Source organism: Meriones unguiculatus, chromosome 2 (assembly GCF_030254825.1).
Source record: "Meriones unguiculatus strain TT.TT164.6M chromosome 2, Bangor_MerUng_6.1, whole genome shotgun sequence".
NCBI lineage: Eukaryota > Metazoa > Chordata > Mammalia > Rodentia > Muridae > Meriones > Meriones unguiculatus.
The window spans coordinates 145,344,602-145,357,308 of record NC_083350.1 but is presented as its reverse complement, the minus strand read 5'-3'; the positions used below and the strand labels follow the sequence as shown (position 1 = coordinate 145,357,308).

Genomic DNA, 12,707 nt, shown 5'->3' with positions numbered 1-12,707 from the left:
AAAAACAAATCAGCATTAGGCACACTAAAAACTAAACCACAAGGGCTAGTGAGATGGCTCAGAGGTTAAGAGCACTGGCTGCTCTTCCAAAGGTACTGAGTTCAATTCCCAGCAATCACATGGTGGCTCACAACTATCCATAATGAGTTCTGGTGCCCTCTTCAGGCATGTAAGCAGAACACTATATACATAGTATATAAGTCTTTAAAAAAAAAAAAAAAAAACAAAACTAAACCACAAAAAAGTGACATGCAGAACTATATTAAAGACCAGAATAATAACTTGTTTAAAACCTGAATGATTTTGGCAATGACTTACATTTTTCAGATATGTACTACTTGCAGGAAAATATCTTCAGTTTGATACTACAAAAGCTGGAGTCAGAGATCTTCAAAACACAGGATGCTATCCATTAGAAGACCACGAAACCATAAAAACTAATGCTGTATGTTATCATATACCACATTACAATGGTAAATACTTCATAAAACGTTTTCTCATACAAATATATTTATGTACATGTAAATAAACACACGTATGATATCGAAGTACACATATAAACACACAGTACTGTACATGATAAGCTACAATCAGAAGGATATTTCTGTGTGATGTCAGTCAAACACATCTAAAAACCACCTGCCTAATCACCCCCTTTCTGAACTTGCCTAGCAGAAAAATGCTTTTATTCATAGGTAATTTCATTCCCTTTATGTATTTACCCATTAGCTCTTCAGAGAAATAAAATCCTGTGCAGCACATTACCTAAAGAGGTACAAGTAGAAAAAGAAGAGTGTACTGACTGCAATGGAAATTGATCCTGAGAGATGCCTAAGAGAAAACAGGGCTCATATATCTGAATGCTTGGTTCCCCAGTTGGTGGACCTGTTCGAGATCTAGGAATAAGTGTCTCCTCCAGGAGAGTAAGGAAGTCCAGGAAGTGGGAACATCTACATCACAGCACTTATTTTTAAAAGCTTGCTTTTAAATAGTTTCCAAGAGCCAGACAGATGGTTCAGAGGGTGTTCATTGGCCAAGCATGAGGACCCTACTTTGGACCTCTAGTACCCACATAAACACCGGTTGGGCCTGTAACCCCAATACTGTGAAGGAGGATATAAAAGGTGAAAGCTGGGAACTTGCGAGCCAACAAGCCTAGCCAAAATGACACACTTCAGATTCACTGAGAAAAAAACAAATGAATAAATAGATGAATGCAGACAGACAAGACAAAAAAAGATGAGGTGTTTGAGAAAGACATCCTGAGGTCAACCTCTGGCATCCATACCTTTATCTTACCCCTACATACATTTGTATATACATGCACACATCACCCACAAAAGAAAATATTTTAAATTATTAAAGTCATCAATACATGGACATTTTTTCCCTCTTCCATGTCAGAAGGACTATGTAAACAAAAGAAACCAAAATTTGTCCATCTCTGTCAGTGAACCAAGGAATGGAGGTAGCTTTGTGCAAGAGATTTATTAGCAAGCTCATTTAGTCAAAATATAAACTGTTTCAATATGGTTGAAACTCTTATCTGTGACTGCTGTGTTACAAATTCACCTCACTAAAAAATACATCCAGGATGACAGAATAATTGTTGTTGTTATGGATATATTATATCAAATAACTATATTGTCAATGGAGATAGACTAAGGTGATACTATGCCTTTTGTTTCAGCTCTGACCCAGAGATATTGCAAAACAGATGTGGTACAGTGCAAACTCTAGCTCTGGAACCAGATGGACGAAGTTTGAACCCAACTCCACAAGGAGACAGTTTCATGCAAATTCCTTAACATGTTTGATGCTCGTATTCTCTGATGCAGCACAAGCAAAATCTTCCCAGACTAGTATCTTCAAGTATTCAAAATCAGTCTATGTAAGATATGCATAGCTATGCAAATCCCTCACCAAGAACAATATTCTGTCTTCTCTATCAAAGTAAAAGACCATCACTACCACAAATAAACAATACTTAATTTAACCTAAATGAGTTCTATTTCTAAAACACCAAATACTTTTAAAATGTGTTTTAATATATGTGTATGTGCACTGTGCCTGCATACATGAAGTGCAATCTGAATGCCTAATGCCCATGAAGGTAGAAGGCACTGAACACCGTAGAAATTAAAAATAGGTGACTGTGAGCCACCATGTGGGTGCTGAGAATAGAAGCTGAGTCTTCTTGCCTGAGCAGCAAATACTCTTAATGCTCAAGCAGTCTCTCCAGCCCTTACTTACTCATTATAACTGGGTAAGATATAGTTACAAAAACGAAGAATGAGTATGGATAAAATCACTTCCACTTTAGAAGAAGCTCTGACACAACAAAATCCCCCAGCTATCCAGATTTAAATTATTGATTTTTCTAACTGGAATTTCCATGTTTACATTCTGCTGCCCTACTTATTTTATGTTAAATATACAATCTTCCATTATCACTCAACACTGCTCAGCCCCATTAAGATGAGACTAATTCAGCTGGGTGTGGTAGTGCATGCCTTTAATCCCAGAACTCAGGGAAGCAGAGGCAGGTGGATCTCTGAGTTCAAGGCCATCCTGGTCTACAACAGAGTTCAGAACAGCCAAAAAAAAGATGAGACTAGTTCTTAGATAATAACTAATGCTAATTCCAGCCAACAATTATTCCTACTTCATGTATCCCTGTTCCAACACATTCTGATAATAATCTGCTTTGACAGAACAGTACCACTAAGCACTTCATGAAATATACAACTTTCCTACACTGAGACCATTTCGTTTGCTACAAAGGGGATAAATAAGCCAGTCAAACACCTATGAGCCTATCACTTAAGAGAATAAAACAGGAAGATTATGAGATGGAGGCTACCCTGGGCTATCTAGTGAGATCCTGAATGGGGGAGGGGAGGCAGAGTTGGGGGTGGGAATAGATACCTTGAAAGGTATAAAGGAAAATAAAAATCAAAAGGATAAAGGCATATTCACTCACTTACAAATGTGTATATGATATGATCATAGCTATCTTTCTACTGTGGTGAAAAAGCACCATGACCAAGGCAACTTAGAAAGGATTTACTTTGAGGATTCCAGAGGATTAGAACCATGAGCATCATGGTTGGGGACATGGCAGCAGGTAATGGCTGCCATGGTGCCAGAAAAGTGGCTGAGAACTAACATATGACCCATAAGCACACGGCAGAGAGATTTAACTGGGAATGGTGTAGCTCTTGAAACCTCAAAGACATACTTCCTCTAACAAGGCCACACCTCCTCATCCTCCCCAAACAGTTCCACCAATTGGGAACCAAGCATTCAAATACATGAGACTATGCAGACTATTCTCAATCAAACCAGCACACATGTATAAGCATATAATATATAAAACTGATTCTCATAATTATATTCTTTACTTTTCCTCTCTGCTTTTCAATGTTTATTAAATGGTTACTTTATGTTCAGAAAACAGTTTCCCATCTTCAAAGGGAGAAGGATGCCAAAACTCAAGCTCAGAATATATAAAAAAGAAAACAATTTTAAATCAAGATGATGATTAGAAAAAGTTTTTGGACTCCTACATATATATTCCCTAAATTACTACCAAGCTGATATTAAATTATCAAAAAGTACTTTTATAAAGTAAATTTGGGTCAGACTTTCATCTGCTATCAGTCTAACTCAAAATTTTATTAGATATGCCCAAAATGATGGGTGAGACACTTTATTCACCCTTCAGGCAGAGCTATGTAAACAGCTTTTTGTTTTTACTAGGATGAATGTGAGTTAAACATGCAATCAAGTTATTTGCTTCAGCTATCCTAAGTAACAATTATTTCTTGAGCTGCCTGCAGTAGCACATACACAAAGTACTCAAAAGGATGAGGCAGGAGTAAGCCAGCCTAGGCCACAAAGTAAAACGGCTTTAAAACCACAAATGGAGAGATGGCCCAATGCTAAAAGTGTTTGCTACTCTGATAGAGGTTTGGGTTCAGTTATCTCCCAACCACCTGCATTCCAGTTTGAGGGAATTCTACTCTTCCTTCTGGCCTTTGCAAGCACCAGGCACAGCAACATAAGAAGTAGATATATATACCCAAGCAACATATTAAAAATAATAAAAATAAAATTTAAAGCATTTCTATTTGTAGTTGATTAACAAATAAACTACAAGACTGAAGAATATTCAGCCATAAATGGGGCACATATACCAAATCCTCTCCCTCCAAGACTAGAGATCACCGTGGAAGTCAGTGTTAGAAAGAGTGTAGAGACACTGTGTACAAGGAAGCAGTGTCTTCTGGACATAGCAGGAGTTGCACATATGAACTAACAGCCACTGTGACAGCACGCACAAAACCAAGCCAGACAAACCCCAGAAGAGGTGGGGGAGGAGTGGGCACACAGACCGACCCCAGAACTGGCACTAACTAGAGAGCAATTGTTAGGTGCCGAGAAGATTCCGTTTTCTTTAAGAGTACAGATCCTGGTAGTCATCCAAGAACATGTGGGCAGCAAACTAGTCTCAACAGCTTTAGAAAAACATAACATAATGTTAAGTGAGCAGGGAATTACAGTTGGGTCTGAGAAGGGTTCATGGAAAGAATATGGCTGAGACACACTGTGTTCAATTCTCAAAAGAATTAATCAAAAAGAAAATTCTTTATAAGTTATCAAACTGTTAAGACATTTTACAAAATGCTGACACCAAAAAGGAAAAATGATCTGTACTAGTTTTTCAACTGAAGGTTCTCTGGCTTATAAGAAACATGAATATTGAGTCTGAAGACATCCATACTATTTTTCTCTGTAAGCCACTCATTCTCATTTCAACATTTTTTTAAGCCTTTAACATCAGACTGTAACTCAATGTAGACTTAGTTCTTTATCTTGCTGAAAAATTTCTAGGGGTTCTTTCTCATTAAGAAATTAATTTTTATACATTGTTAATTATAACATGTACTTGACATGCTCATATTGGAATAAATATGCTTCAGTGGCAAAGAGGAAAAACGCATTTATCTGGTCACAACATGCTGCTACTCTTATGTTAACGGTAAGTACCCTGATTTAACTGCAAGTTAAGATGAAACACACTAAGTATTCATCAGCTATAATCTCTTCCACTTAAAATGTTAGGGCTAAAAGCCAGGTGCAGCAGTACCTGATTGTAATCCCAGCACTCTGAGAGTAGAGGCAGGCAGATTTCTGAGAGTTCAAGGCCAGCCTGGTCTGCAGAATGAGTCCAGACAGATATGGCTTCACAGAGAAACACTGTCTCAACAGACCAAAAAAAGAGTCAGGGCTACTTAACTACCAAGTCTTTTATCCATCAATTATATTCACCCATTTAAGCTTATGCTATCTTACATAGTATACCTCTACTCATTTAACATACATGACTATCAAGTACTCAAAATTTGGCTAAAAATGGGAATAATAGTATGTGTAAAGCCCTGGTTTCCATCCCAACAATAAGCAGAAAATTTCCGGTACCTATAGGTAGTAGCAGATGGGTCATAAGTTCAAGGCCAGTCTGAGCTACATAGTAAGACCTTGTCTAAATAAAGCAAATGTGGTATAAGTACAACAGACACATGAAAATTTAAAGATTTGATGGAGAAAAATACTTTTTCAGTAACTTTTTTAAATTATATACTAAAATTTTTCATAGAGTATGTTAAAGAAAATCTGTAAGAATCCAGTTTATCTGTTTAGAAAACCCAAAATTGATGCATGGTGGTGGCACAGCCCTTTAATTTCAGTAATTGAGAGGCAGAGACAGGTGGATCTCTATGAGTTTCAAGGCCAGCCTAGAGGGAGGGAGGGAGGGAGGGAGGGAGGGAGGGAGGGAGGGAGGGAGGGAGGGAGGGAGGGAGGGAGGGAGGAAAAACCAAAATAAATTGAACACATTTATACCTCTCATTGTATTTCTTTCTTGTTTTTATAAAGATCTATTTATTTTATTTTATGTGTGTGAGTGTTTTGCTAGCATGTATGTCTGTGAACCACACCTGTGCGTAGTGTCTACCAAGGTCCACTAGATTCAATGGAACTAGAGTTATGGATGATTGTGATCCACCATGTGGGCGCTGGGAACCAAACCTGGACTCTGTAAGAACATGGACTCTCAACCACTAAGCCATCTCTCCAGACCTCTCTGAATACATGTCTACTGGGCAGCTTTCAGCAAGACAGTCACCAAAGAAAAGAGCCAAACCTCAGTGCCAAGTCCATTTCCTGAGCTTGAAGCACAGCACCCAAGAGAGGCTGAACCTGGATGCTCTCACCAGCTCTCACACCCACATTCTTCTGTGCCATTTCACTCAGGCCAACCTTGCCTCCAGGAAATCCTGCAACTGGCCAGGCTGTATAAACCTACTCAGAGAAAGAAAGTAACACTATTAGAAACCAGTATATAGGATACCATCAATGAATGTATCAGATGGCAAGCACATCTAATATGTAATACATCATTCCCAAACAACAGCTGATACAAACTAAACTGCAGTTCAAAAACATAAAATTAATCCTATATAAGCTCACAAATTATTTTTAATGAATTATTATATCTTCTGTGAAGAACAGAAAGAAGTTCAAAATGAGATGAGGGAAAGCAGTTTGTTTGTTTTTAAAGACAAAGACATTAACAGATGGTGTCTTAGTTAGGGTTTCTATTACTATGATGAAACAACAAAACCAAAAAGCAAGTTGGGAAGGAAAGGGTTTATTCAGCTAACACTTCCACATTGCTGTTCATCACCAAAGGAAGTTAGGACAGGAACTCAATCACAGCAGGAACCTGGAAGCAGGAGCTGATGCAGAGACTATGGAGGGGTGCTGCTTACTGGCTTGCCTCACATGGATTGCTCAGCCTGCTTTCTTATAGAACCTAGGACTACCAGCCCCGGGATAGCACTACCCACAAAAGGCCAGTTAAGAAAGCAGCATCAGCGAGGTGAAATCTTCTGAGAAGTATTTCCTTGAGCACACAGAGAAACTGTGTTCAAAAGGCAGCCAAGGTGGTACCTCACGCTAGCAGCTGGACTTGGTAATGTGTAAAAGTCACCCTGGTACTGGTTTTGAAGGAATGAAGGGGTCATGGAGAAAAGCTGAGGCTTGGCCCTGTGAGAGGCGCATCTGCAACTTATTTACAAGTTCCAGGCCAAGCAAAAAACCCCAGCTCAAAACTCAAAGAGAGTGTGGCCTAAGAAATATCTGAGGCCTCATTTATATGAAGAAATGTGCACACATAAGCATAAAAAAAATACACACGAAGATCTTCCACAGATAAAATAAGCGAAGAAAAAAAAAAAAAAAAAAGCTAGGGCAGAGGCAGGAGCTGGCAACAAAGGAAAAAAGCCAAGCTGCTAAAAATCTAGGGGAAACTCTAGTCTTGGGAGTCCCCAGATTCCACATGACATCAAGAAGAAAGACAGCGAAACCCAAGGAGAATAAACAAATATTTGTATGAAGGACAGGTGCTCTTCTTACCTGCAGAGAAATGTATTTAATAGACTAGAAAAAAACAGAGCTTAAAGTGACATGTACCACTATCTCTTTGGGAAAACAAAGACCCTTTCTCTACAATATGTGTCTATTAGGTACACAACTTGTTTTTCTGAACATTTATTATTTCAGTTATATATATGTGCTTATGTGTGCTTATGTGCTTGTGCTGGTGTCCAGAGAAGCCAGAGGCATCAGGTTCCCCCTGGAGTTGGAGTTACAGGCAATTGTGAGCTGCCAGGTGTAGGTGCTGGGAATGGAGCTCAGATATGTGGAAGAGCAGTACACTTCCTTAACTGCTGAGCCATTGCTTGAGCAGCCAGATGACTTTCTTTAAAAATACATTTTTTTTTGAGTCAGCAAGATGGTTCAACAGGTAACAGCACTTGCCACCAAACCTGACGACTTGAGCTTGACCCTTGAAACAGACATTAGGAAAGAACCAGCTCCCTACAGAAATACAATTAAAAAATTCTGTTCAACTGACTCTTGCTTGTACTGAAAGTTAAAAGAAAAAGACTAAGGACTTTTACCTCCTGCTTTCCATCCAAACTGGTAAGGAGCACTGGTCGACCTATACATATGTTTGCAGACTTCATAGTGTTAAGTCCAAGATGAACAAGGGAATTTTGGAATGTCTTAGGAACTTTGCCATCTACTATAAAAGAAGAGAGAATTAATTTTATACTATTTTATAACTGAAATTAAGGCATTTTTAAAGAGTAAATGAAAATCCTATAGTCATTTAACTGTATCAATGAACTTATCAGGTCCTGAAGAAACGTTCTTTAAAAAGAAAAAAACTAAGGTAAAGCTAAACCTCTCCAAATGTTTGCTGGCAATATGAAAATATAAATGTACAAAGTTTAAAATTTAAAAAAAAAAAATCTCTCAGTTCATTAAGAGTATACTTGCAGCCAGGCAGTGGTGTCACATACCTTTAACACCAACACTTGGGAGACAGAAGTAGGCAGCTCTCTGAGTTCAAGGCCAGCATGGTCTACAGAGTGAGTTCTAGGACAGCCAGGGCTACACAGAGAAACCATGTCTGAAAAAAACCAAGAGAAAAAAAGAAAAGACAAGACCATAAACCAAAACATACTTGTGGCTGGGGTATTAGTTTGGAAGTAGAGCACTCACCTAGCGTGGCCAGGGCCTTGAGCTCTGTTCTCAGCACTGTCGGAAACAAACAGCAGCAACTACCAAAACTAAGCAGGCTTCCAACAGTCTCTTGCTCTCTGCACAAAGACTCTGAGTGGCTACTCCGTCTCAATGACTCCAACCAAGAGCTCACACATATGTCTGGCTCCAAAGGCTTGTTCCTACTTCTGAAGCACATGATCCAGGTTCAAAGCCTTCCCTAAAAGCCTCCCCAGCTCCCTGTTAATGAACTTCTATCCAAGTCCTTGTTTCGGATATATTATAAAGTTCTCTGCTTATAACATCTAAACCGACTCACGTTCTCTATAGACTACTACTGCCCGTCCTTATTCCTCCAGGACTCTACATTTAGTGTGTGCAAGCATGTAGGTAAGAGGTCAATTTAAGGGAGTCCATTCTTTCTTTACACCAAGCAGGGTCCAGGGGTCAATCGCACATCGTCACTAACAGCAGCAGTCGCTTAGAGCAACGAGTCACATTACATTAACAATCAAAAAGAAGCAATGAATGCACACATGATCTGCCCGCTCTCTGACTCTGGATATAATTGACTAGTTCTCTCAAGCTCCTGCCACTGAGACTTCCTTCAGTGAACTATAACCTAGAATTGCGAGTCAGAATCCATTCTCCCTTAGGCTGCTTTTCTCAGGGTATTTTAACACAGCAAAGGAAAGGAACCTAAGACAGCTCCCAGTGCATTACAGGTATGCATCACCACATTACAGCTCTCTGTGTTATGTGCCTTGGGGTAGGGTCTCTTACTCAATCAGAAAGAGGTCTGACAACTTTTGGCTAGTCTGGGCCAGTGAGCTCCCAGGATCCTCCTAGCCCCAATTATAAAGGTACAAGACACATCCAGCCATACTCAGCTTTTTACATGGCCGCTGGATATTCGAACTCAGGTTCTCAAGCTTGCACAGTAAGTGCTCTTGCCCCACCATCCAGCTTTTTACATAGGTACTTGATATCTGAACCCTGGTCCTAAAGACTGTGCCACAAAACCTTTATCCACTACTCATTTCACTAGCCCATAAAGTCAACTTCAAACAAACATCCATCCTTGCTCTACCGCCTCACGGAGTTTATAATCTAGTAGGATGCGTTCTGTGATGAGTATTGGATAACTCTATAGTTACAAACTAAGACTATACAATAACAAAATACTGAGAGACCTAACAGTTTATTAGATATGATCTGACCTAATATGGAATAATTAGAGACTGCTATTCAAAGAAAGTACTGCTAAAATTCAAGTGTGGAGAAAGAAGAAATAACTAAATACGAAGAGAATTTGTATTTCTCAGCAGAAAAAAAGCATGCAGAAATGCTGTGGCTAGACCGGAGCACGATACATCCTTTAGAGACTAAGAGGGTTGCTTCAGGAAGACCAAAATCATCCAGGGCAGTGTACTGCATCAAGATACTGGTCACAATCCTGACAGCAATGGAAGCCCATGAGGATGAACAGCAGGACCATGAAAGGACTTTCATTTTAAAAGATCATTCTGACTAAAAAGTAGGAAAAAAAGTAAGAGAACAAAATTGAAAACAGAGAGATCAAATAATGGCTGTTGTACTTCAGTGAGATGATGGTGTTTGAGTTTGAAATAGACGCAGTACGAATGCTGTGAGAAGGAATACAGAAAATATGTGGATTGGTAGAGAAGCAATAGAGCAGCTACAGATGTGCGAATGGGTGGTGTTGTGCCTGACCCCGAGGTTTCAGAATTCTCTAGGTATAACATTTGTATTCCTGGAAGAAGTAGACATAGGAAGTTGATTGCAAAGTGACTTTGAGAAATTGAAGGGACGAGGTAATGGACAGTGCTATTTAAAACAAAGTCTACAAACTACTTGTTGCTAGTTCATAGTTAAGTGAAAAAAACAAAACAAAACAAAACAACAAAAAAAAAAACACTTAGAAACTTTTATAACTGCACTATTTTACGAAAGTGTCAATCTGTGACCTGTTTAACTTTGCTACAGAAAGGGTTAGAAAAATCCTGATGTCAAATCACAACTGAATCAACTCATAAACAGCAAGCTTTACAAAAAAAAAAAAAAAAATTCAAAACTGAAGAGGACATAAATGGGAAACTTAAGCTTTCGATATCCTTGCCATGAAGAATATTAAAAAAAAAAAGATATCAGATTTGAGAAACTTCAATATTTCAGAATCGATGGTAAATCATAATAGTTACCAATGCACATGGAGAAAAGTCAGGAAAATCTAATGATAAATAAAATAAGCAGCGAAATGTTTTATGGAAGAAAAGACCAACAATGCCGAAGGCTACAGGATCAAAGGCAAGTAATGAAAACCATCCACTGGATTTGCCAACACAGAGACTGACTATCTGTGACCATTACAAAGCAGTTCCCAAGAGATGATGTCATGGAAGTCAAATGGGACCAGGGGTATGTGACTGACAAATGGCAAAGAACTCTCTATATAATGAGTAGGCAATTAAAATGTGCAGAGAGAGGGTGATGGCAGGAAGAAATTGTGCAGTTTTTCCAGTGTTTTAAGACAGAAGAGAAATGAGCCTGGCTAAATGACAGTGGGAAGGATCTACTCGAAAAAAAGGTTGAGTCTGCAGAACACAACAAGTTGTATTCTGTTTTCTAAAAAAAAAAAACGATGCTAAGGCTAAGATAGTCTTCAAAAGTCTTACTGAACATAAAAACCATACCCCTACTTAGCCTGCTCCGTTTTTTCAAAACAACCACACATCAAGCATGCTAAAAGATTTCCAAGTAAATGACTTTTCAGACGTTAAGACTGTCCATTCACCCAAGCCAACAAAACTGATCTGAGACAAAGGCTCTGGACTCAACTCAATCTGAGCTCAAACATGGACTCTGCCAACTGGTACCTGGGTAACCCAGAGGGAACTCCGTTAGCTTCTTCGACTCTGCAAAACGGGTATCACTACGGACCCATTTATCACTGCTTCTGTGAATCCTAGATGAGCTCCGCCCGTGACAGGACTAAAGCCGGCGTGCCGTCACTCGGGGGGCGATAACGAAACATCAGAGCACAACGGCCGCTCGGGCAGCACGGGCTCGTCAACAAACTCAAAGCTAAGCTTTTCCGCCCCTGCCGGATCGACCGGCTAAGAACCGCTTCTGGCACCTCGAGGGGGGCCACACGCCAGGCCCCGGGCTCGGTCTCCAGGACTGCCAAGACGAAAGGAAGGAACGGGAAAACGAAGACGCTGCACATGTCTGCAGAGGCTCCACGCTCCGCGGGCTCCCGGGTCACGCCCACCTCCACACGCCGCGCTCCCCTCAGGCGCCCCAGCCCCGCCGCTGCCCGCGCTTTCCTCACCTTTCTCGAGGAAGTTGGTCACCACGAGCATCCCCGGCCGGGCGAGAGGGGCCGAGGTCCCCTCGCGGGGCGGAGCGGCAGAGAGCGAGGGCGAGGCGCCCTCGGCGCCCTCCTTCTGCCGCTTTCTGTTCTTCTTGGAAGACATGACCGCAAGCTGTCGGAGAAGAGCAGACCGAAAGCCGGCTCAACGTGCGCGGCTCGGGGAGAAAACTTCCGGGTCAGAGGTCAGCCGCTCGGCGCGCAAGCCGTAATGCTCCGCGCAGAGCGCGGACCTAGAGGCTGAGGCGGTTGACGAGGGTCCCGCAAGACACTCCGGTAAAGGAAGACGGGCGTGGCGTGGGAGCCGACGTTTACGTAACGAACCCTCGAAAAGTGAACTCGGCTTCCTCCGCCTCGTCCCGAAGCAAGTATCAGTTTAAAGTAGAAAAAAAAAAGATCCGAAAGTTTCTCCCCTCTGTCCCAGAGCCGTCGACGACACTCCGCAGTCCGCTCCACTGACCTGGGGGCCAAAGGGAAAGGCCAGCTCAATGTTAACGGGTGGCAACACTCTACGAGAGTTTACGGTCATCCCTCGGCCCAGCGGGAAAAAAGGGCGGGGCGAGCGCCGGGAAACGTCATTTGTTCGCGGCGAAGGGGCGGGGCGGGCGCCGGAAAAAGAGGTGAACCCGCACGGGGCAACAAGGGCGGGGCGGGAAGCGGGCCGGAGGTGCGCCCAGGC

General features: G+C 41.2%; 1 protein-coding gene across 3 annotated transcripts in view; it reads right to left on the bottom strand.

The window, feature by feature from the left end:
• The window catches only part of Afg2a (AFG2 AAA ATPase homolog A), a 163,416-nt gene extending 150,863 nt beyond the window's left edge, over window positions 1–12,553 (bottom strand). The window contains exons 1-3 of one of the 3 annotated variants that reach the window (XM_060378252.1): window positions 11,990–12,553; window positions 8,031–8,155; window positions 6,209–6,366 (exon numbers count right to left, since the gene is read on the bottom strand). In XM_060378252.1, coding sequence (XP_060234235.1) covers window positions 6,209–6,366; window positions 8,031–8,155; window positions 11,990–12,134 — 428 coding nt within the window. In that variant the 5' untranslated portion in view covers window positions 12,135–12,553. The remainder of the gene's footprint in view (window positions 1–6,208; window positions 6,367–8,030; window positions 8,156–11,989) is intronic. The other 2 variants (XM_021632304.2, XM_060378251.1) reach the window with 2 other exon arrangements.
• Window positions 12,554–12,707: the final 154 nt, after the last annotated feature.